Source organism: Rhineura floridana, chromosome 1 (genome assembly GCF_030035675.1).
Source record: "Rhineura floridana isolate rRhiFlo1 chromosome 1, rRhiFlo1.hap2, whole genome shotgun sequence".
In the NCBI taxonomy this organism is placed as follows: Eukaryota; Metazoa; Chordata; class Lepidosauria; order Squamata; family Rhineuridae; genus Rhineura; species Rhineura floridana.
In genome coordinates, this window is record NC_084480.1 from 251,997,089 (window position 1) to 252,022,640 (window position 25,552).

The window sequence follows — 25,552 nt, forward strand, 5'->3', positions numbered from 1 at the left end:
TGGAAGCACTACACAATCATGGGATCCTGATTGTTGCAAAGCTTGTAAGCATCTTCACACAAATATGCTTATAAGCACCCCTCGGACCTTGCCACTGAACACAACAAAAGTTACAACTTTTGCATAAACTTGCATGGGATCATGCTATTACTTATGAGTCAATATTAGGCTCAGAAGAGTAGACTTGTGTGTATTACAGTATTGTTATGGGTTTGGGGATTGAGATAGATGAATTCTATGAGTCCCCTTCCAGACTCTGATTTGGAATCCTGCACCTGGAGGTGGGCTCTGCAGCTGAGAAACCTGCTCCTCTGGTCAAACGAGTCTCCTTTGTTAATCTAATAGAGTAGCCTGGTGGGCTAATGGGTCTGTCAAGTGCCCATAGGGAGATCCTATTGTTATTGAAATTCTTCAGGAGACTCTCCTTCCTCCTGGGGCCAAAGAAAAGTTTGTGTTTTTAGCTAGCTGAGGAAAGGCTGAGAACTGGAGACAACCAGGGAGGCCTGTTCCCTGCACAATAGCACAATAGCTTCAGGATGCCTCATATAAGTCTTATGGAAAATCAAGATCTGTTGGACTGCTGATGCTTTGAACCCCTCCATCTTTTGCTCAGGCTATGAATGTGTATAAATAAACCATATTTCATAAAGACACCATAGTCTCCGCTGACCTTCATTCCAAGGAAACCAAACCCTGGACAAGCGCAGGGACCCCTGGAGATCTCTCACAGCTCAGAGATTGGGGTGGCATACAACAATATAATCTTATACATGCCTACTCAAATGTAAATGGTGTTTATCCAGGTGAGTGAGTACAGCACAGCAGCCTTCATCAAAGTTCTGATGCCTTCTTTACTTTGTGCCTTGAGGGCAACTTAAATAATCAAAACAAAAAAAAGTTTATAAATAATAAAAATTGCTAAGCTGTGACAAAAAGTGATGATTACTTTACTTTAGGGTTGTCAGACGCAAAAGAAGATCAGACCTACATCTTTCGTAGCTGTGTATGGAAGAGGGAATTTTAGCAGGTATAGCTTAAGCTACTGCTCCAATGTTCTGCTGGAATCTTAGAAATTAATCATACAAAATAATAATTTAGGGAATCAATTGCAGCAAGAAAATGGCAAATAGGCTCACCCATGTGTTTGGGGATGTGGGAGTGAAGTGCATAGCAACCACAAAGTGGCTTTAATGCAAACAAGAGAATTACCACCCCCACCCCCCAAAAAAAATCATTTCAAGAACAAAACTCACTTCCAGGGAGGTCCTGTTATTAGATTTTTTTAATTTTAACTAGCAGCAGGTGGATTTCAGATGCTTTGGAATCCAGATAATCCACTAGGTGTTTGAATATTTGTGGATTATTTCCATAATGAATATTTCCATAAATGCCCCCTGCTTCCCACTATGAGTAAGCCTGACAACCCCCCCACACACACACACAAACTAATCCTTAGCTTTTGTCTGATTCTGAACAGGCCGCTGTTTTCATCACAATTCCAGCTTCCTTTTGCAATCAATGGACTATGAATTGACTCCATAATCTAACTCCTGTTAGTAACTTGAGGGTTCCTTGCATGTATGGGAGCTCCACATGTGGACCACAAGGGCTTTCCCATTCATCAGCAAGCCCAGAGCCACACATGCTATCCACTGCATGCACAGAGCTGTCCCTGCCTATGCACAAGCTTCATATGTGCATTGGAACAACAACAACAACAACAATAATAATAATAATAATAAATTTATTTCATTTATATCCTGCCCTTCCTCCCAGTATGGAGGCTTGGTTTGAATATACAATGTATAGTTTGTTAAATTGCTCCATTGAGTTCCATGAGACTTAGGCATAACTGAACTACGTCAGATTTGTACTTGTATGCACAGCCTGAGTCACAGAAAAGAACCTCAGAGGCCATCTAATCCAATTTGCTGCCAATGTTGGGAATCCACTAATTGCAGCATCCTTGATAAGTGCCCATCCAGCCTCTGCTTAAAAATCTCTGATGAAGGCGATTCCACCAGGTGGTCTGTTCCACAGTCAAACAGCTCATACCATCAGGAAGTTCTTCTTAATGGTTAATCTAAATCCTTTTTTGAACCCATTTGTTAGGTCCTAACCTCTGTAGCAAATTTGCTCCATCATCCAAGTAACAGCCCTTCAAATATTTGAAGATGGCTATCATAGATTCTCTTAATCATCCCTTCTCCAGACTAAACTTGTTCAACCTTACCTCGTAGGACCCCTTTGTTACACTCATCTGTACACATTCCAGTTTGGCAATATCCTTATTAAACAGTGGTGTCCAAAACTGGACACAGTACTCTAGAGGAAGTCTGACCAAAACAGAATATGCCAGTACCATTACTCCTCATGATATGGGCATGATATGCCTGTTGATGTAACCTAGAATTACATTAGCCTTTTTGCTGTCACATCCCCCTACTGGCTTATGTTTAGTTTATGGTCTACTAAAAACCCCAAATCCCCTTCATGTGTACCACTGTTAAGCTAGGTATCACCCACCCTGTAATTGTGGATTTGATTCTTCCTACATAAATGCAGAACTTTAAATTTATCCTAGTTGAAATTCATTTTGTTAATTTTGGCCAGTTAGGAAGATAAACCTGAATCCTGTTTCTGGTTTACGTATATCAGCAGCACAAACAGAAGCAAACAAAATCTATACATATAAGCCCCAATCCAGATAGTGCAAGTTCCTGATGAAATCAATTTGGTTTAAGTTATTTATAACTTGCTTGTTCCACTAATTTCCACTGCATGTAGGCTCAACCAACGTTCTCTGTTTCTGGTCCATATGTAATCCAGCCAGAAGTGTATTTACAATTTTATCTGTGTTCCAAAGCAAAAATAGCTCTAAGATCTGTTGTTTTTTTGAAAAGGTAAAGGACTTCATTCATTCATTGGCGATCACTCATGGCTGAGTAAGATTGTCTTCTAAGATAACATCCCTTTCGCCCTGTACTCGTGCTTCTTCAAAGGCCATAGCACCTTTGATAATGACTGACTTCCAATTGGGACACTCATGGGCTAAAGCTTCCCAGGTCTCGATGCGCATGCTACATTTTTGTAGAATTGCTTTACGAACATCTTTAAACCTCTTTTGCTGTCCACCAATATTCCCTTTTCCATCCTTAAAGTTGGGAGTAAAGTAGGTGCTTTGGAAGACGGTGATCAGGCATTCGAACAACATGGCCAGTTCAGTGAAGTTGATGTTGAAGGATCATTGTTTCAACACTGGTAGTCTTTGCTTCTTCCAAAATGCTAACATTAGTCCGTCTGTCTTCCCAAGTAATTTGCAGAATTTTCCTGAGGCAGCATTGGTGGAATCTTTCAAGAAGTTGAGAGTGGCATTTATAAATGGTCCATGTTTCACAGGTGTACAGTAAGGTTGGAAGTACAATGGCTTTGTAAATAAGCATTTTGGTCTCCCTGCGAATATTCCAGTCCTCGAACACTTTATGCTTCATTCGGGAGAATGAGGCACTCACAGAGCTCAGATGATGTTGAATTTCAACATCGATGTCAGCTTTTACAGAGAGATGGCTGCCAAGATGGGGAAAGTGATCAATGTTCTCCAGCGTCACACCATTAAGCTCGATTGATGAGGGAGAGATAGAAAGGAAGGACGTTGGGGAAGGGTCAGTCTCCTGAAATCACTATAGAATTCTGCATACTTTCTGCAAGAGAAGGAATGCTGATTGTAAGTTGCAACTTGGCTGTCTAAGCTGTCATTCCATTGGACTAGAGCAGAGAAACAAATGATAGCAGGGCCACTTCCTGAAAGACTGGTGCCACTGAGCCTTCCATCTGTCCCTCTGCTGTCATCTTGCAGCAGCCATTGCATCAGACCACAGCAGAGAGAGGGAGAATGGAACCAGGGAAACCATCATCTCTGCTGATAAGCCAGCTCCATCTGTCTCCTCCCTTCATCAACTGTCTCCTGGCAGCAGCCATTACATCAAGCTGCAGCAAAGAGAAGGGAAGTAAGGCCATTGTATCAGTTCTTCTAAACAGACCAGCAACTTTTGGTTCCTCCTCTCCTTGAACTGTATCCATTCCAGCTGGTCATCATAATAACTTTGTAACTAAAAAATAGTGTTTGAGTTTGCTTGTTTTTTCATCCTGTCAAACCCCCTTTCCTTTTTTGTCATGTAGGGTTGCCAGGTAACTGGTTTTCACCCATAGACTCTGGTTTGTTGGGGTCCTCTCTGGGTCTCTGGGTGAGTCACCTGAATCTCCAGACTCTTAGCTTTCATTTAATAAAAAATTAAGTTTCTAGGTGGTCTGGTTCAAAAGATATAAACCAAAATGTCAGTTGCACCCCCCAAACTTCTGTTGGTACCAGCTGCTCTAATCCCTGCCCTTTCAGGTTTTTAGCCAATACATGAAGTCAGGGTTGTGACTGACAAGATCTGTTGACCCCTGGCAATACTTAAACCCCATTTCAAGTTCTGAGAACGGTTTCCTTTTCCTGCTTGTCTCACATCAGGAATTTAGTAAATATATAGGTTTTAGCAGCATAAAGAGTACTTTCTATGTACATGATTGGGACTTGCTTCTGAGTAAACATGCATAGGATTGCACTACAACAGAAGATCACAGCAGGATCTTGGTGGGCATACACAGTAAACAATTTTAGTTATAATTATAATAAAAGTGTGCATGCAGGTTTTTTAATTACTTGCAAAAACGGTATATTATACATTTTATCTTTCAATTAAATTTTTAACAAAAGTCTTAAAAAGTGTACATGCTGCAGTGTTATACCTTTCTAATTAGGGAGTCAAACAAGTTTAAATTTTACTGGACTGTTGAAGAGGGCAGTTTATTTGTCTTATTCATAACCTGTTTTGAAAACCTTCCCAGTATGAAGTTTTTCTGGGAGTAAAGCTGCAATGCTAATTACACATGTTATTTATTGTTAAACTTTTAAAAACAGGGCTGAAGCTCAGTGGCAGAGCACATGCTTTGCATGCAAACATCCAAAATTCAATCTCTGGATGAGACTATTGCCTGGAATCCTGGAGAGTCAATGCTAGTCCATGTTAGCAGTACTGAGCTAGATGGTATCATAAGAACATAAGAACATAAGAAGAGCCTGCTGGATCAGGCCAGTGGCCCATCTAGTTCAGCATCCTGTTCTCACAGTGGCCAACCAGGTGCCTGGGGGAAGCCCACAAGCAGGACCCGAGTGCAAGAACAGTCTCCCCTCCTGAGGCTTCCGGCAACTGGTTTTCAGAAGCATGCTGCCTCTGACTAGGGTGGCAGAGCACAGCCATCATGGCTAGTAGCCATTGATAGCCCTGTCCTCCATGAATTTGTCTAATCTTCTTTTAAAGCCATCCAAGCTGGTGGCCATTACTGCATCTTGTGGGAGCAAATGGCCTGATTCAGTATAAGACAGATTCCTTTGTTCCTAAAAGAGGAAAGAGACCCAAGGGCCACACTGACTCTGAAATTTATTTTTGTATTTTATTTACAACTTTTATATTCTGCTTTATTGTAAAAAACAAACAAACCTCAAAGCAGTTTATAGAAGAAATTAACACAATAGAAGTATTGGCCACAACAGTTAAGGACAGGTATTTAAAAACATTCCAGATAATAAAACCAGCAATGAGTTAAAAACAGATAAAAAACTCAATAGCTTCTACATACCTGGGTAGGTTTGCCTAAACAAAAATGTTTTTAGCAGGTACCAAAATGAGTACAATGAAGCACCTGCCTAATGTAAATAGGCAGGGAGTTCCAAAGATACTGCCACACTAAAGGATCAATTTCTTACAAGAGCAGAACAAGTACTATGTGGAACCCGTAATATGGAAAGCACACCTTCAACTTGCCCCGATTTGACAACCAGTGCAGATTTCAGCAATTGTGCCGCAGCATTCTGCGCTAACTGTAGCCCCCAGGTCAGGTTGTGCTGCATGGGGATTTCTGTGACTTGGCTGACTGGCTGCCAGCATTTTTTTAGTTTTGGTGAGGAACCCTGACTGGTTGTGGGATGCTGACTTTTCTGTCTTACTCACAGGGATCTTGTTGTGGTTGGTATGGTATTGCATTTAGGAAATAATCACTGTCTTTTGTTTTTATTTTTCTATTTCATTTAATTCTGACCTTACTCTCTTACATCCATAGAAGCAACAACAGTGGTTCCACATGGTCAGCTCAACCCTCTTAAACCTACTGATGATGAATCTTGTTATCTGCATGATAGTTTGTTTCTTGCCCAATAGTGGTAAAAGAGAATTCACATACTGGGAAGTGTGGCTTCAGTTGCTGTTGTTCCCAATCTACTGCCTGTGAAGGTAGACCAAACCATGTGTGTTTTCTCTCTGTCAATTATTACTCACTGGAATTGGGTTGGCTTTCAAAGTGAGTTTATAGCAGCCTGCAGAGTAGGCAGGAAAGAGTAGGGAATCTTCTTAACTCTTACTCATTTCTGAAACCTCTCTCTGCAGTGAAGGGTCAAATCTGTAAAGAAGTTTGGAGTAGCCACATTAAAAGGTAGGGGCAGGGCATTCCAGGCAGGGGATTGCCAACCCTGCTTTGATATGGATATCTTTGCAGAGGATCCCTAGTCAAGCCTTACCAACAGCAGAATCCAGAAGTAAGTCCTGTTGAGTTCTATGGGGCTCAGTCCCTTAGAAAGTGTGTTTAGAATTGCAGCCTTCAGGGCATCCATCTTTACTCCTGAGTGCTCCCATCTAACATCTCCACAACACTAGGCTAATTTCTTCCTTCAATGGCCTTCTGCTGAGTGGCTTGGCCTGAGGGCACTTAAACCTTTCCTGCCAGTAGGCTAGATTAAATGTTCCTTACCCAGGCTCTCTAAGCAGGTGAGAAGGAATGATCCCGACACTTCAGCTGGACCTGGAAAAGCCCTCATTTAGCTAAGATTTCTATTTTAATTTCCAATCAGAGAATTTTTTTTGTTTGCTTGGTATGCTCCAAGCAACTGTGGTTGATGCTTAATGTATCATGCTTAATGACATCACTAGGACCCACCCTATTACAACACTAGGGCACATCCCCATACCATCACTAAGGGCCAACCCTGAAATCTCAGGGTTTGGGATGCTTCTGACCTGGCAACCCTAGTGTCATGTCTTTTAGTTGTAAGCCTCTCATATTATTGATCTTTGTAAGCTACTCTGGGAGCCTTTTTTGGTTGAAGCGTGTGGTTTAAATGCTTCAAGTAAATAATGCTGTATCCGCAAATACATACAGGTTATCAATGAATCATCTGTCTCCACGTGGGAGATTACAGAAGGCCATAGAAGGAAGGCCTGTAACATAATTATGCCTCTTCTGTCAGGACCTCCTCAATGTATGTCCAGCACCAATCCTGACACAATGCAGATACTGACACAGCACATACCTATGCAGACCACATCCAAGTTCCAAAGAATCACAGAACGCAATATGTTTGGCCATGGGGCATCAAAGATTGATCCATAAGGCAAATGAGGAACTGCCAAGCCAACCTCATTCTGTCCTCAGGCAGCTGCCACCTGCCTGCCTTCAACAGGCCAGGGGGTGGCACTGTCTCTCAGCTTCCTTCTCCTTAGCCTCAGGGTTGCCCTGTAGAACTCAGCAGAGAGGATGGAGACAAAACTGGAATTAGTTGACTCATTTCACCCATTGTTGGCTTCCCTGCCTTCCATCCTTCTAGTCTCAATAGGCACCAACCACCACTCCCATGAGGTCTTCAGACTTGAAGTGGAGCGGGGATGTTCTAAAGTAGTTTGTGATATGAAGGGTTGCTGTCTTGGACACCCTATAACTGGGACAGAAAGTACAGGATATAAACATCTTCATAAACATAAGAGGAAAAAATGGTCTCGCTTCATTTTGAGCCTTTAATAACACCTTGATCTACAAAATCATCAGCTGGAGATTTAAAGGCATGTAAATAGCCATCATCACTAGCTATTATCAACAGATCAAGCTTTTGATAAATGGCAGTGGAGCAACAGAGAAGTAAAACAAAAGTTGCTAATTAAAGGGGTTCAGTTGTTTGGGGGTGGGCTGGAATCTTCTGAATGAGCTTCAGCAACATTTTCTATCTTCCTGGCCAATGGGTGTCTGCTGGCCGTTAGACATTATCCAATTTGTGCTACAGATTTGCACTAATGGAGATACCATAATCCGTGATACCATACATATAGCCACCAGTTCATAACTATTTGTGAAGTAATATGCATATAATGCAGACTACTTCCCAACATGAAGCAGACAGCCAATAAGCTGCTTGTCCTGAAGACCTTGTATTGGCAAGGAGAATCCCAGAATGTTACAGTTAAAAAGAGCAAATAAAAACAATCATGGTACTTGGTCCACTGCAGAAAAGCAGGATCTATCATGGCCAGCCAGACCATAACAGATAAAACTGTGTAAGAATGAAGGCAAGACTGATTCCAAGTTAGAAGTTGCCATAAACAATGGGCATTCTGCAGTCAGTAAAATGTAAGTAAACAACAGTTGCTTAACTGTTTTCCCCCCACTGATGAGTCCAAACATCCTAATCCCAATAGGCAAGGTTCATGTTTGTGTGGGTTACTCATTTTCTTACTCTCAGTGCCTGTGTAGGCTCTCCTTCCATATTCTATAATCCCATGGATTTCTGTGAGAGGCCAACGGATGGAAGTACTACACAGCTGGACTGCTTACTAAGTCAATAATCAGAATCAGCAGGTTTAAAGTCATATGGTCACCTGATAAGTAGCTTGTTTTGTAGTAAGGTGGAGTATAAAAACTCAAATCCCACTGGCTTCTAGCTGCTGACAGGAGCTTGCTGACTGCTCACGCGTGCACACAATGGCCTCCTCCTCTCTGCTTCTTATTTTCTTGGCTGCAATGGTGTACATTACTGAAGCTACACCACTAGTAAGTATTGCATTAGGGGGGAAAGTTGGATCTTCTCACAAAATTATAAAATCTGTACCATAGACAAATATGCTGAATCCTACCGTGAAATGCCCTTATCTTTTGATTGCTGCATCATTCACCAAGGGATTTTATGGGTTCTTTCATGTTGCTGAAGCACATTCTCTGTGAAGGAATATATATCAAATTGCTGGCAACTAGTAATTTAATCATATTGAAGAAATTAAAAGATTAAATTAAAAGATACTGACATAATGTCTATCTTAGGCAACATTCACACCATACATTTATTCCACTTATTCCTGTTTAAACAGTCATAGCTTTCCCCAAAGAATCCTGGGAGTTGTTGTTTGTGAGGGGTGCTGAGAGTTGTTAAGAGACTCCTATTCTCACAGAGCTACAATCTGCAGAGTAATTTAACAATCAATCCCTCTTTCCAGAGAACTCTGACAATTTTAACTCTGTGAGGGGAACAGAGCTCTCCTAACAACACTCAGCACCCTTAACAAACTACACTCCCCAGGATTCTTTGGGGAAGCCATGTTAATGTGGAATAATAGTGGAATAAATGTGTGGTGTGACCGTGGCCATGGTATAATGTATGCTCTCTAGTGCACAGAGAGAATTCTCTTAGGAGTTGCAGAAAACTTCACCTTTCAAGGAGATATCATTTCTTTGAGGAAAGTTACCCATAGATCCCAAAGTCTTTTAGTGCACAATGCAGAAAGTGGTAACTCTTGCCATTTACAGATGGAGAACTAGATACATTGCTTACGTTTGACATCATTTAAATATATATATATATAATAACCATTTTTATCTAGTACTATATCTTTAATATCTATGTCTTTAATAATATTATTTAGCAGAATTACACATGGCTTATGTGGTAATATATAATGTTATTTCTTGTATATATTTTAAGTTGTTATCCCAGTATGTCTGTAGTTTGGGGCAATTTCAAAATATATTATCAGGAGAATAAAGACCCACACAAATTATTTTAATCAGTTTGATAAATATGCTATAAATATGCATATTTTTCTTTCTTTTCTTTTTGTAATTGGTAGAATTTTTATTGAAATTTCATCTTCCTTTGTTTATGAACTTATATATGTATTTATTTTATAATAAAGTTAATAAAAAATAAAATAGCTCCCTGTTTGTGTTTCACATATGCATATTCTGAACATATTTAAAATCTTAAATTGCTACCACTTTTTGAGGAATTGACAGTGCAATCCTATCAATGCTTATCTTCTCAGGTCAGAAGTAAGTCCCACTGAGTTCAATGGGACTTGCTCTCAGGTAAGTGTACACAGGAGTTCTGTTCTATTTTATATTTCTATAGTTTTCACTATTTTGGGTAATTATTTAAAACATTTAAGATGTTGATATATATGGCAAATGTTTCAACTCTAAAATATCTCAGTACAGTTTATGACAGTGGCAAATCTGTTAATTCTTTGCAGTTCATCTTCTTACTGTATAAAAGGAAATTCATTTTTACTTTTACTTACTGGAAGATGTGAAGTTTGATTCTGAATTATTAATAGTTAATAATTAAACATTAATGGTGTGACACTCAACTTCCTCTATCAACTTGAAGAACATTGTTTGTGTCAGATGAATATTCATTAACAAGACCCATGGAAAAGCTGCCTTTGGATCAGAGTAAAGTGGGGAGGAGGGGAAATGGGACTCTTTTTCAGCTCAAGAAATAAGAGAATAATCTATTTGTTAAAGGCAATGCCTGTACTGACCTATCATTTTATTTTGTTCTTGCTTTTAAATATCCTTAAGAGGCCATTTCTCAAAGCTGCATATGTGTCTATCTTTATATAAATGTCACTTGCAGTAAAAAGCTAAACTTCCCCCCCCCCCCCAAGACCCAGGAAGTGTCCAGGCAGCTGAATAATTTGTATTGTGCTCCTCATGCGCACAACATAGGCTATGAACTACAGATACACTGATAGATATTTTTGCTTGCCATATCAAGGTTTCCCACGGCTCCATCGACTCCAAGTGCCCTCTTATGGTAAAAGTCCTGGATGCCGTACGAGGAAGCCCAGCTACCAGCCTAGAAGTCAAAGTGTCCAAAAAGGCTGAAGATGGGAACTGGAAGGAGTTTGCTAGTGGGTAAGTTGCCTGGCATGCAAAGTGTCTTGACAAGCAAGTCAGTCTTGCCAAGATGGCATCGCCAAACCATGCAAATCCACAAGACTGCCACCAACAAACCTGTTTCAAATCTCACTGTAATTTTCAACGGCTTATACAGATTATATTTTCCCAGAGCAGCAGAAACAACTTTCCACCTTATCACTGTGGGGGCATAATCACCCTGTATCAGTAAAATAAACATGTGATGGGGGTGCCTAATTGTTATATATCTACCATAGACTGTCTTCCTAGTTACGACTGGTACTGTGGTCCACATTTGAAAGTCACATATCCCTGCAACTATAAAGGCTAGATATTTGCTATCTTAAAAAGAAGAAAAACTAACATTTTTCAATAGGGGGATACATGTGGCGAAAGCAGGAGTGCAGTCATCCAGGGTCTCAGGGGGGTCTTAGATCCCTTACTTTTTTGGGAGCCAGGTCCTAGCAGGGTCCCTATGTCTCCAGCATCCTATGAGCCAATTAGCATGAAAGGGGAGCGTGTTGGTCACTGAGAAGAATCTTCTAACTTGTTTCCTTGTCATTTTTTGCTGATTGGAGCCAATCAGAGTGAAAGGAGTTCCTACAACTTTCTAAAGAACAGTCAAATGGTGAAAGTAATAGAGAAGCAGAAAGCAGTATTCAAGCCTGGCCAGATTATTCTATAATTCACTAATAGGCAAAAAAACCCCCACCCTTGTGGTTTAGGAACATACCTATAGCCAAAACATATTTCTATCAAACTTTAAAAAGCAGGGAAATTGGGCAGCTATAGTGAATGCACCAGGGGAGCAGGAGACCTGACCTCTCTGAGATATTGTACTGCCCTACAAATTTGTCAAAATGCAAAGACAATTTGGGTTGGTCTTTCACAGTCCAATCCATTTCCTGTGTAGCTTGGAAGAATTTGGTAACATGTGCCTCTGAGCATATGGTGAGTGGTGGCAACACCTGCACTCAAGACTGCATCTCCAAAGATGGAGTATTAATTTTTTTGTATGTTTGTTGGTGTTGTTACTTTGCTTCTTTCCTATGTTACTACTGTTTCTACAGAAAGTCTAACTTAGAAAATTACATTTCTCTCATTATTCATTCTAGAAACCTGTGTCAAATTTATTTTTATTAATTTGAAAGCCTTTTTATTGGTCAATGTCATATGATGGTGAAGACACCCTTTTGTGTTTCAAACTCGAGGCTATGTTCTATTTCTAGCTTGGGCACATTAACAGTTGAATCTGAAACTGCAGTTTGATGTAAAATCAGGCTGATTACAATATGTTGCTACTTAAGCAATGAATCTAGCTTTTGGAAAAAAACAAACTTGGTCTGCCCAAGATGCATGTGTTCAGTCTGCTGTGCTTAACTACTCCACTTAAGGAAGGGTGGCAATGGTCAATTAAAAACATACAGCACACCACGAACTTTACTAGATAAAATGGGGGATACTTGGCTCAGCAATACTACATGTGAGAAGGATCTTGGAATTGTCATTGATCACAAGCTGAATATGAGCCAACAGTATGATGTGGCTGCAAAAAAGGCAAATGCTATATTAGGCTGCATTAACAGAAGTATAGTTTCCAAATCACGTGAAGTATTAGTTCCCTCTATTCAGCACTGGTTAGGCCTCATCTTGAGTACTGCGTCCAGTTCTGGTCTCTGCACTTCAAGAAGGATGTGGACAAACTGGAACAGGTTCAGAGGAGGGCAACAAGGATGATCAGGGGACTGGAAACAAAGTCCTATGAGGAGAGACTGAAAGAACTGGGCATGTTTAGCCTAGAAAAGAGAAGACTGAGGGGAGATATCATGGCACTCTTCAAGTACATGAAAGGTTGTCACATAGAGGAGGGCCGGGATCTCTTCTCGATCGTCCCACAGTGCAGGACATGGAATAATGGGCTCAAGTTGCAGAAAGCCAGATTTTGACTGAACATCAGGGAAAACCTCCTATCTGTTAGAGCCATACGACAATGGAACCAGTTACCTAGAGAGGTAGTGGGCTCTCCGACACTGGAGGCATTCAAGAGGCAGCTGGACAGCCAACTGTTGGGAATGCTTTGATTTGGATTCCTGCATTGAGCAGGGGGTTGGACTTGATGGCCCTATAGGCCCCTTCCAACTACTATTCTATGATTCTATATTTCACCTCCCACTGTTTTATCTTGTGCAAACTGAGACACTCCTCATGTCCATTGGAGACTATTCTGCAGAATAGTCAGTGCCATTATTCCACAATTGTTTTTGGAGTTTGTTTAGTGTAAATTATGCAAAGTGTTGCTGTACTTCACATACTCACAGAAACAGAAGGAAATGAAAATGATTTACTATAGGAAACTTCAATAAAATTGCAAAGTAAATCAAACATTTTTAAAGTGACTTTCTGAACTATATCAACTGCCTTAATATTGTTGCTTTCTCCTTGCTAAAACAAGATCTGCACAGCACATGTCTTGTTTCTGTTATTTGGGATGATTGCTTGTGTTGCCATGACTCACCATATGCTCAGAGGCACATGTTACCAAGTTCTTCCAAGCTACACAGGAAGTGGATTGGACTGTGAAAGACCAACCCAAATTGTGTTTGCATTTTTACAAATTTGTAAGGTAGTGCAATATCTCAGAGAGGTCAGGTCAACTGTTCCCCTCGTGCATTCACTATAGCTGCCCAATTTCCCTGCATTTTAAAGTTTGATAGAAATCTTTTGGCTATAGGTATGTTCTTAAACCACAAGGTTTTTTTTGCCTATTAGTGAATTTCTCTGTTTTTAATCCAGGAGATGAGAAATGGGATCCTGTGCAAGTTTGCTCAGAATGGATTGATCATTTGCATGCTTATTGAGTACAATGGGATATCCTCCCATGCTTAGGATATGTGAAACTGACCATGGGCAGAAGAGGGAGAGGAAGAGGAAGGGCAGAGGGGAGGAGGGGGATGGGAGCAGATGGAAGGGGGAGGGGAGGAGGACTGCAGGTTTGATCATTTGCATACTTAGTTCAGGGGGGATTTACTCCCATGCAATCATGCTTAGGAAAGGTGAAACTGACCACGGGGGAGGAGGAAAAGAGGGATGGAGGGCTGAAGTGGGCAGGGGAGGAGGAAGAAAGAAGAGGGGAGGGGAGGAGGAGAGGAGAGGAGAGGGGAATGAGGGAAAAGAGAGGGGGAAAGGAGAGAGGGGGAGGAGAGAGGAAAGGGGAAGGCAAGTCTGATCATTTGCTTGCTTATGAGTTCAATGGGATTTACTACTGTGCAATTATGCTTAGGATAGGTAAAACTGACCACGGGGGAGGAGAAGGGGAAGGGAGAGAGGGAAGGAGGAAGGGAGGGGAAGGGGGAGAGGAAGGAGGAGGAGGGGAATGTAAAGGGAGGGGAAGGGGGTAGGAGGGAGGACAGGAGGGCAGGTTTGATTATTTGCATGCTTTTTGAGTTCTGTATGATTTACTTCAGTACAATCATACTTAGGATAGGTGCAACTGACTTGTGGGAGGGGCAGGGAGGGAGGAGCAGGGGGAAGGGAGTAAGGGGGAGGGGAGAGGGGGGAGGGAGTGAGGGAGGGGAGATTGGGTGAGTGTGCACTGGGCAAAGGGAAAGCCCCTTTCCTTTCCAAAAGGAAAACATTGTGAACAGTATCATTGTTTTTCAGGCTTTCCCCCACCTTGTTGTAATCTTCCACACAAACTTAAATCAAAGCTGTCCCTGGCCACATCCACACCAGATCTTTATTTCACTTTAGACAGTCATGGCTTCCCCCAAAGAATCCTGGGAAGTGTAGTTTGTGAAGAGTTGCTGTGAGTTGCTAGGAGACTCCGATTTCCCTCACTGAGCTACAATTCCCAGAAGAGGGGCTGACAGTACTGCTGACTTTAAACTCCTCTGACCACTGGAGCTGTCAGGGTAATAGGAGTCTCCAAATAGCTCTCAGCACCTTTCACAAACTACACTTCCCAGGATTCTTTGGGAGAAGCCATGATTGTCTAAAGTGAAATAAAGGTCTGGTGTAGGTATGGCCCCTGATTAGCCTGGCCAAGCAGCTGTGAGTCTAGCTTTCAGAATACTGACAGTTGGTCCTTACTGAGCATGCCCGGGCTTATCATTGACTCCAATGCTAAATTTCTTAAATTAAAAATCGGTCAAGCATTTTTCTAACTTTAAATTGCAGAAAATGAAGGTCAGAGTATGGGGCAAGGTCAGTAATAGGATTACAGGTACTCTGTGAACATGGCTGATTTTTAATTAATTTCAACAAATTATGAGAAAAACTGACAGAAAGAAGTCCAAAAGGGCTCCGGGGTTTTTTCCCTCTTGTTTTACATTTTGAACTCTTGATTCTTTCTGAGTGTTTTGTGTTTCACCAAGAAAACGTAAAGGTTGTTACGCAAGCATTTCTGAGTTCAGGATTATAAATTTTGTAAGGTTTTGTTTTGAAATAAGTTTATGGGAAGTATCAGAATGGCATGGGGGTATTTTCAATTTAACATTGTGGAATGCGAAAATCCATGCTGGCTAGAGTGCCTGTATAATCTAAGAAGGTTGTACTTTTAGAATGGGATGTGGCTGTGGCGATCATGAACAGACCCTGCACTTCTGAATTTGCCACTACACTACTGGGTGAAAGGGCTGAAACTGCCCACCCATCCCAGTGTACCTAGAGCTGTATCAAGTGATAGTGGGTAGGTAGGTGGCATAGGTGGTACAGTTGGTGATAAACTGTATTTCAGCCTTGGATAAGAATAAATTTAATCCATGTTGTAAGACAAGGTAAGTCAGCATTCCCTTCTATGTCTAAAATTTATTACGGAAGAATGTAGAGCCCAGCTATTGTCCAGAGAGACTAGTGATGCTAAGGGCCTTGCATGCATTTTGCATGTGCAGATTTTTCAGCTTTCTGGCAACTTTCTTTTTTAATTAAACACATTTTCACTGATACAAACCTCAGTCTTTGCATCTGGCAAACCAGCCTTTGCTCTGTGCTACTGAGGCTGCTTGAACTTCCAGTAATCCCCAGACTGTGAACCTGAGCCCTTGAGGACTTTTCCTGGTGCCTGCAAAGCCTGTGAGCTCCATCCCACTTACTGCCCCTTTCATTGTGACATGGTCAGGAAGAGTACCTTCTCCCCCCCCCAAAAGTAAATAGATGTTATGTTTCATGTAAATGTTTTTATAAAAAACAGGAGACAAGATGGAACACTGCAAGATGCCAGCGCATGAATGCCATAGTCTCCCAGGACCACCTCCTAGAATCAGCCCTATAGACAGGAATGGAACTACAAGAACACTCCCAAACTCTGTTCAGGAGGAGGTTAAGGTTGATGATACACAAATGCTACTGACAGATTCCAGAGAATTAGCAGGGTTGCATTTCTATTGTCCTTCTCCCAGTACAGATCCTACATCAGTGAGACCAAGGACATTTCAGTGCTAAAACCAGGCCTGAAATCAAATTGAAATGTACCCAGACAATCACTTTCTTCTAATAGCACCTGGAAGTGGATGACAACCACCCACTCAAGCACCATGCTCAAGAAAGGGATACTTGCAACTGCCCAATAATTTTAATTTAAGGAGGACTTCTTCAGCAGTGACCTGCAATTGCACCCTTCAAGTCTCCCTCTCATAAAGAGACATTTAATACCTCCCGAACACATCCAGTCAATTCCATTCCAGCTAGCTGTAAGCCAAGATAGGGTGCATGAACATGGTAGGCTGCACTCCTCCAAACACCACATACCAAGGCCTCACCTGCGTTTAAATGCTAGGGTTTCTGTGCTGGAGCAATGCCATACCTGCGGCCAATAATGGACACAGAAACATAGGAAGCTGCTTCATACCAAGTCAGATCATTGGTCCATCTAGCTCAGTGCTATCCATATCTACTAGCAGCACCTCTCCAGGATTGCAGGCAGGTGACATTCTCAGCCCTAGCTGGTGTTCGGGGGAATGACCGAGGAACCTTCTGCATGAAAAACAGATACTCTATCACTGAGCTATAACCCTTCCCTCAATTGTAGTTAGTTCCTGCCCACCACTGTGAGTGGCAGCTCAAGCAAGTTTAAAAGAGTAAGCTGAGTGTAGTGCTGTTTGCATCCCTGAAGTCTAGCTAGTTCTGAAATAAAACTGGATAAATTTGTAGTTGAACCTTGAATTGCAACGTAAAAGCACAACCTTATCTTCACAGACGTCTCAGAGATGTCCATAAAATAACCTATCTACATATTGTATCAATGTCTATAAAGACACCATCCTTACAACTTTTCTAAATCTGTATTATAGGAAAACAAATGAATTTGGGGAAATCCATGAGCTTACAACAGATGAACAGTTTACAGAAGGTTTGTACAAGGTCGAGTTTGACACCAGCTCATACTGGAAGGCATTTGGTGTTTCTCCATTTCATGAATATGCTGATGTGAGTATTTGGATTCCCCCCCCATATATAATGTAAAGCACTCACATGGTTTTTATCCCTTAATATAATTGGTTTCCAGCATCAAATATCATCATGGAGCTGCTTGATTTATTAACTATGCAAAGGAGTGGTGGTGGGAGAGAAGGGTGCAAGCTGAGAGCTGCAGTATGTGCAGATTAAAAGAATAGCTACATGTTAGTATGTGATCCTGTTAAAAACCTCATCCAAATCTGAAGTTCACCCTGTTCAAGACCAATAAACCTTGCATTACATATTCAGCTATACTACAGTTATAATTTCATTGTGTTCACCATAACAGCGAATAAAGATTTTTTTATTAAAAAAAATTTTTTTAAAGCAACAGGCAGTATTCAACTAAAACGTTGCACTAGTGCAAGAGTTAACACTAGCACAATGATATTTCCTCCCCACTCTTGTGCACACCCCATGCCATCCCCAAATCTGCTCTAGACTGTTGGGGAAACCACCAGAACAGATTTAGATGGGGCACAGGGGAGAAGATAAATTCGTTGTGCAAGACGAAATTCTTGCACCAATGGAACAAGTTGCTTAGTGCTATGCTGAATACAAGCCAATGTGGTTTACTAAGCCAGTTTCTGTTGGTTAGACACTGCAAGCTTTCAAGCATGCATAGGGAAGGTCCCAGGGTCTGGAATATGTAGGCAAAACAGGCCATGGTGGCCTTAACAAGTGGACTCTGCCAAAAAGTTTTCAAAGTGCAAAAACATTAGGAAAGCCACCAAGGTACATTCACTTTATATTCTGCTTGATAGCTAGCTGGCATTGCTATTTTTAATGGCTCTCTAACTTCATATGCATGTTCAGAATGAAAAGTACTTATTACCATACTATTATCATAATGATATTGTTACCACTGTTTTCCTTTTGGAAAGGAAAGGGGCTTTCTCTGCCTGGGGCGCACCCACCCACCCAATCTTCTCCCTTCCCTCTCCCTCCCCCTCTGCCCTTCCCTCAGGTCAGTTTCACCTCTCCTAAGCATGATTGCACAGGAGTAAATCCAATTGAACTCAATAAGCATACAGTTGATAAAACTTGCCCTCCTCCCCACTCCTTCCCCTCTCCCCTTCCCCCTGCCTAATTTCCCTGCTTTTTAAAAGTTTGATAGAAATATCTGTTGGCTATAGGTATGTTCCTAAACTGCAAGGTTTTTTGCCTATTGGTGAATATGTATTAAAGCTGGGCACTTCTTAAAGAATGGGTGGGGTACCTTTGGCCTCCCAGACATTGCTGAACTACAACTCCCATAAATCCCAGCAAGCATGGCCAATGGACAGGTGATGGGAGTTGTAACATTGTGCAACATCTGGACAGCCAAAGGCTCCCCACACCTCCCTTAATGCTTCTCAAAAATACAGCAAAACCTTCCAATGTTTTGGGGCAGTGCAGTAAGTGGTTTTAATGACTAACCACATGAAAAAAGGCATATCTTCAATGATCAATGACAACGGAAACCACAAAATGATCCTGAACACTAAAAAGTCAATGGGAATTTTCATTAATTTGTTAACTAAAATCTAAACAAAATTGTCCCTATCCAACAATTTATTTCACAGGTAGAATCTGATGTGCACATAATCCCCAATTAGCAAGATGGTACTATTTATTTTAGTGGAGGAAGCCAATCTCTAGTCTATATTAATTTTCTGTGTACAGAGATATATTCCTTCTTCAACTGAAATTAATTGGCCAGTCTAAGAAAAGTAGACAAATGAGAACATTTAGACAGTTTGTAGAGCAGGCAACTGATGATGAATCAGTAACTTTTAATGTAAGAAAACTATAAAAAATGCTTTTTACAATAAAAAACACTGTATGCCCAACTTACGTATTTTCCTCTTCCAGGTGGTTTTTACTGCTAACAATTACGGTCATCGTCATTACACCATTGCTGCTCTTCTTAGTCCCTATTCTTATTCAACTACAGCTGTTGTCACTGACCCAAAGGAATGACGCTATTCATTATTCTCAAGTGTTCTCCCTACTATTTGACTCTTCTAGAACTGTTTTAGAGGCAGCAATTAATTTGTGTAATCAATGGCTTGTTTGCTACAGTAACATCTATCATTAACATCTTGGCTAAACCTTTTTTGAAATGCACCAATAAATGTTTCTTCTCTAAATAGCTTGTGTCATTTTGTGTGTTACAAACAAGAGACAATTATGTTTAAACCAACATGTGAAGCACCCATTACTCCTTCTCAACTATCGTAAGTACTATACCCATTTCACGTTCCACATCAAGCTGCTAACATACCCAGTGATCACCAGCTCAGTAACAATGATGACTGCTCTCTTGCTCAACTTATATATATGCACAGGATTTGCTATGTTCCCTCACAAGTTGCAGGTGTACAGGGACCTGAAGAAAATCAGTGCTACTGGCATATAAGACTAGCTTAAGGCAGAGGGAAGGAGACACCCTACAAGGATCCCCACTCAGTGCTCTTAGTGATATATGTACCCAAGAGAATAAGTGTACCCTGAAAATAGTTTCCACTATGAGTGCAAATTACCTTCTGTGAATGGAGCACAGACTTAGGATCCAAGCCATTATCTGCATTTAAAATCAGTGACCAACCTAGTAGAAGTTTAGGAAAAGCTAACCTGAAAAACATCTTCAGGCACTTGAGAACAGCTAGGCATGAATGAGGAATCATGAGCAATAAGCTGAGCTGTTTCTTGAATAATTAAGGGTATGTTTCTAATACCAGGCAGTGAGTGTTTGCTTGCTCAGAACAAAAAATAGTATCCAACCAAAGCATACTTAGAACAGACCCATTGAAATCAAGACTTAGTTATGACTAACTTAAGAACATACGTTTCAATGAGATGCCACCCTAAGACAATGTGAATAAAAAATAAGATTAAAACCTCTTTCCATTTAAACTTTGCAAAATAAAATGATGTAGAACTCCTCTAGAACGGACTTTTTAAAAAATGAAGAAATATATTGTGTATAAGGCAGTAGCACTACAGAACTTACACTATATCAAAACTATTTCAAAACAAAATAAAAGCTACAATGTTAAAAAAAACTCCACTACATCACAGTTTTAAGACACTGTATTTCAAGAGATGATGTATTTAAAAAGTACAAACATTTTAATGTGCAAAATAAAATGTCATAGCATGATTCCATATACAATTGCCAACATTAGTTTCAGTGCATTTAATGAGCATCTCACAGCTGGAAAAGTAAAATGTGAAGTACACTTCCCTCTGATGTGCTGTGAGTGCTTTTTAACAATTCACATAGTTTGCATGACAAATCACAAGTTAAAGTTCAATAATATTAAAAAATAGACCCAAAGAGACAAGGGGGAAATCACATGTCAATGACCTCTCATTTTAGTCCAAAATATCGTAGGGGTGGAACGGGGAATGAGAGAAAAAATAGGGATAATCTGAAAAAACTTGTAGTATTCTCAATGGACTTCAAAGGACATGATTACTATTACTTTAGTTTAATTATAATTTCTCTTTTTAATCTTGAAAATCATATTCTCAGTTAGAGGGATTTTTAATTGTGAACTGCTGGAAACTGGAGAGCAAATTCAGATTTTCAATGGTTTTATAATAGGAGGTCATGAATAAAGAATATAATGGCTTCCAGATCCCATTGTAAGCTACTTCAAAGGCACATGGCATATTAAAATCTGCTACAGAATGGTGTGTTTAGGCAGAAAAAAATGTACATCATATTTTGGAGTTTTATTTTTTGATAGATTAAAAATGTAATTTTATGCCCCAAGGCATAAAATATATATTAATATACACCTATATAAAAATTTTGCAACAAGCTGGCAACATTTTAAAGGTAAGCCTTTTCATTCAAATAATGTGGCCATATTAAATCAGGATGCTACATGATAAACGCATCATATATTTAGCTTTGCAAAAGTCCACAAGTGAATTGGGGGTGAGGGGAAGAAAAGCACATAATGTGGAAATCTAAATTAAATTTAAATACTTTTTTGCATCCTGATTTGTGTTGTGTCTTCATGACATCATTAGTTTATGGGCAAGAACTGTTCATATCTACCTCTATAAGGTGCCAAGTCAAAATTTGCATATTATTTGCAATGAAAAGTGTCTCTTGTAATATCTAGTAATGCTCAGCCTACAATAAAATATTATGCTGAAGTTCTAAAGAAGAGACAAGAATAAGCAATTTTGAATCCAAAACAGTTGCAGCACATCTGCTGAGGAACTAATTTATCTGTATTCTTTTCATTCTTGATGTAAATGTTTAGTGAAGCATTTTTCATTTTGTAAGGATAAAGAAGCAATTCTTTGGTTCTCACATTGCTGAATCCTGGCAAGAGTTAGCAAAATAAAAACATTACAACAGAAAATGTCATTCATTTCATATGGTATGAAATGCACTAGTATAAAAGTATATTAAAGAATAGCACTCATAATATGGCAAACTTCACTCATTCCACAAAAACTAGTGAACATATAAAAAGGTAAAGGTGTCCCTGCACTTGTAGTGCAAGTTGTTTCCGACTCTTAGGGTGATGTCTTGCGATGTTTACTAGGCAGACCGTATATATGGGGTGGGATTGCCAGTTCCTTCCCTGGCCTTTCTTTACCCCCCAGCATATGCCGGCTACTCATTTTACCGACCTTCGACTTCCTCCTTCCGTTGGAATTGAACGCCGGCCGTGAGCAGAGCTTCAGCTGTGTTACTGCCGCTTACCCAGTTATATGTGATGGGTATAAGAAAACATGAGATCAGAAGAACCCCATGGAATTGTAAGAATGCTTACCCTTTCTAGAGGTCATGAAGAACAGTGTATTGTGGAAAGTGCACAGAACCTTAAAAAAAGAAGCTTTTAACACTTAACGGCAATTATTGTGTTAGAGATTTTCAAAGGATTCCAACTGGGATTAGCCCAAGGGAACCAACAGCAAATATTCTGAAATTTTCATTCTACTAATTTGAAGGCTTTCTACCATCACTCTCCTCCGATTATCACTCATTGACCTTCTAATGAAGATACCGTTTTGCTCTTTTGATTTTGGAAGGAAGGTAGCAAGGTGTTTAAAAAGAGATCTATAAGCAGCAATACAGACTCTTAATTAATAGAATGATTAGGCACAAATCTGACACCAACACTATTGGCAGACAACCAGGACCATAATGAACATTCTTGATGGATTCCCATAACATACATGCAATATGCATAAATAATATTATTTCAAGCATTACCAGGGAATCATTGCATTGCCTCAGTAATAAATAGAATAAAATATTAAAGATTATTCACAGAAATATCAGTGGTAAAATCACATACAGGTATATGGGAGACCTGCAGCTCAAAATAGTTTACCATCTTAAGTAGCAAATCAATCTTTCATTATAAATCAATCCAAGTCTTTGTCTAGAATCAACTTGTTTACATGTTATCTCATGCCAATAAATAAAATCCTGGAGACTGAACACAAATATTCTCAAGCACATACAGAATTCTTGAATGCTGCCAGATTCAAAAGCATATTAATTTAACAGATATTTACATAACATGAAAAACATAAAAACCTTCATTTTAACTGCAGTTTGTTGAAAGCATATTTCATGGGAGAAAATGTTTTTCTTGGCTTCTAAACAAGCAACAAATCTGTTATCTGTAGTTGAGATGAGTGGCTTCTGTTGTGAAAATGTGATCAAACAAGGGTTGAATATTGTTGGTTTCATGATGTAAACATTTTTAGTAGCCGCCACTAGAATTTCTTTTCACAAGGTGACAAATAGTCATACAGACAATGATTTGACTTCTTTTGTAAAGTTTTCAGAAAGATTTGATGCCTTTAGCTTCCGCTGTCAAATCAGTATTTTCCAGTATTGATCCAATAATTTATTCTGCTGTTCTATTAATAATCCTGAACAGGAGCTAGTTCTGGCATAAGGTTTACAGTTATATTTGTATACAATCTGCTCACTAAAACAGTAGACATATATAACAGATTATTCAACCCATCAATGTATTGACGTTCTCGGGAATATCTTAACAGTTTATACCTGTGGGAGGTAAAAATAAGGAGCATTGCTGAAAGCTATGAAAAATCATGTTCAGTTGATTACAGTAGGAGAGTAATTTTCAGTCTCAAAACAAGCACATAATTGATTATTCTACAAAGATAAACATATTAAAAATAAAAAGTTTTAAAAGATATATAAACAGTATCTTACACGTTATGTAATCTGCTATTACTTACCCAGCACAAAACCCACAGTGCAATTACATACATCTTTATTCAGAATAAAGTACAATTGAATTCAATGGGGCTTACTTCCAGATACGTGGGTATAGGATAGCAGCCTATGGCTAGGAATATGCAAACATAAAATGAACTAATATTATTTGGTGCTTATTTGGACATCTTAAAAATGTCTTTAGTAGTATGAAATATAACGCAAATCTGCCCAAGACAGCTGAATCTCATTCCCCAGAACAGCTATGCCTTAGCCTATCATTATGATCTTAAGTTCAGTTGAGCAGTAGGTGAAATGACGCTTGTAGTCTCCCCAGTGAAATGACTGAAAAGGTAGAGCCTATCTAAAGATATTATGCTTGTGACTAGAGCAAAGACATCTGGGAGGAACTAGGACAATTCAGGAACCTATTTATTTATTTATTTATTTATTATTTGATTTATTTCCCGCCCTTCCTCCAGCAGGAGCCCAGGGCGGCAAACAGAAGTGCTAAAAACACTTTAAAACGTCATAAAAACAGACCTTAAAATACATTAAAACAAAAAGTTAAAAACATTTTTTTAAAAAGCTTTAAAAACATCTTTTTTAAAAGGGTTAAAAATATTATTTTTAAAAACACATATTAACAAGCAATTCTAACACAGACGCAAACTGGGATAGGTCTCAACTTAAAAGGCTTGTTGAAAGAAGAAAGTCTTCAAAAGGTGCCAAAAAGATAACAGAGATGGCGCCTGCCTAATATTCAAGGGGAGGGAATTCCACAGGGTAGGTGCTGCCACACTTAAGATCCATTTCCTATATTGTGCAGAACGAACCTCCTGATAAGATGGTATCTGCAGGAGGCCCTCACCTGCAGAGCGCAGTGATTGACTGGGTATATAAGGGGTAAGACGGTCTTTCAGGTATCCTGGTCCCAAGCTCCATAGGGCTTTGTACACCAAAACTAGAACCTTGAACTTGGCCCGGTAGCAAATGGGCAGCCAGAGCAATTCTCTCAGCAGCGGGGTGACATGTTGGCAATACCCTGCCCCAGTGAGCAGTCTCGCCACCACATTTTGCACCAGCTGCAGCTTCCAGACCAACCTCAACGGCAGCCCCACATAGAGTGCATTACAGTAATCCAGCCTGGAGGTTACCAGTGCATGGACAACAGTGGTCAGGCTATCCCAGTCCAGAAACAGCCGCAGCTATATAATTAAGAATTAATTAAGAAGGAAGCCACCATGCTTGCCTCAAGCCATGAAGGTTTGTCAGGTGTTAAGATGCAAATGGGATGTCACTGCTCACTTTTTCAATCTTCAGAGAGATGGAATTGCTTAGGATTGAGATGGCGTGGAGCACTCTGCAGGAAGAGATCTAATCCCTTGAGAAACTAAGGATCTACTGCTGACAACTCTGTTAGGTCCAAGAATAATGGCATTCTGAAGACAGATGCCTGCTATCTTATTGCTTTCAGGAGGTGTACTCCCAGTCTTTGCATTTGCTTGATGGAGAAAGTGGCAAAAAGCCTGACTGGTGTTCTGAATTTGCAGACTATTTGAATAAAAAAGCATGAGATCGGTGACAGATACACCTGCTTTTCTACAGCCATTGCACTCTAAACCAGGATCTCTGGATATTGGAAGCCTCTAAGAACTATTCTGTCTGCACTGACCCAAGCTGGGAGAAGCATAGTAAGTTGGAAAGCCTGGAGTACAGTCTCCCCACTCCAAGAAGGTTGCCAAGGGTAAGAGCTTTGCTGTACTGTAACTCTTGTGTTAAAGAGATAGCCTTTCTGTTCTTTCAGACTCTGGGTGAACTTTTCAAGAGGAC

At 40.1% G+C, this 25,552-nt stretch overlaps 2 protein-coding genes across 4 annotated transcripts in view; one reads left to right on the plus strand and one right to left on the minus strand.

Annotated features, from left to right (window-relative positions):
• Positions 1-8,786: 8,786 nt before the first annotated feature.
• TTR (transthyretin) lies at positions 8,787-19,613 on the plus strand. Of its 2 annotated transcripts, XM_061598571.1 has the most exons (5): positions 8,844-8,913; positions 10,179-10,221; positions 10,913-11,052; positions 17,343-17,478; positions 19,363-19,613. In XM_061598571.1, the coding sequence occupies exons 3-5, from the start codon at positions 10,949-10,951 to the stop codon at positions 19,468-19,470; spliced, it is 348 nt and encodes a 115-aa protein (XP_061454555.1). In that variant the 5' UTR covers positions 8,844-8,913; positions 10,179-10,221; positions 10,913-10,948; the 3' UTR covers positions 19,471-19,613. The 2 variants fall into 2 exon arrangements, with proteins under 2 accessions (XP_061454477.1, XP_061454555.1); XM_061598493.1 differs by lacking the exon at positions 10,179-10,221 and having other exon boundaries at positions 8,787-8,913.
• Positions 19,614-20,685: 1,072 nt separating this feature from the next.
• B4GALT6 (beta-1,4-galactosyltransferase 6) overlaps positions 20,686-25,552 on the minus strand; it is a 28,184-nt gene continuing 23,317 nt past the window's right edge. The window contains exon 9 of one of the 2 annotated variants that reach the window (XM_061598792.1): positions 20,686-21,835. In XM_061598792.1, the coding sequence (XP_061454776.1) occupies positions 21,751-21,835 (85 nt within the window). In that variant the 3' untranslated portion in view covers positions 20,686-21,750. Of the gene's footprint in view, positions 21,836-22,764; positions 23,546-25,552 lie in introns of those variants that run through there. The other variant, XM_061598706.1, reaches the window with a different exon arrangement.

Bases quoted from the DNA above. Each gene is read 5' to 3' on its own strand.
- TTR (XM_061598493.1), top strand. From the start codon at position 8,845: ATGGCCTCCTCCTCTCTGCTTCTTATTTTCTTGGCTGCAATGGTGTAC. The intron at 11,053-17,342 runs GTAAGTTGCCTG...TCTGTATTATAG, and splicing joins TGGAAGGAGTTTGCTAGTGG to GAAAACAAATGAATTTGGGG. The intron at 17,479-19,362 runs GTGAGTATTTGG...TTCCTCTTCCAG, and splicing joins CATTTCATGAATATGCTGAT to GTGGTTTTTACTGCTAACAA.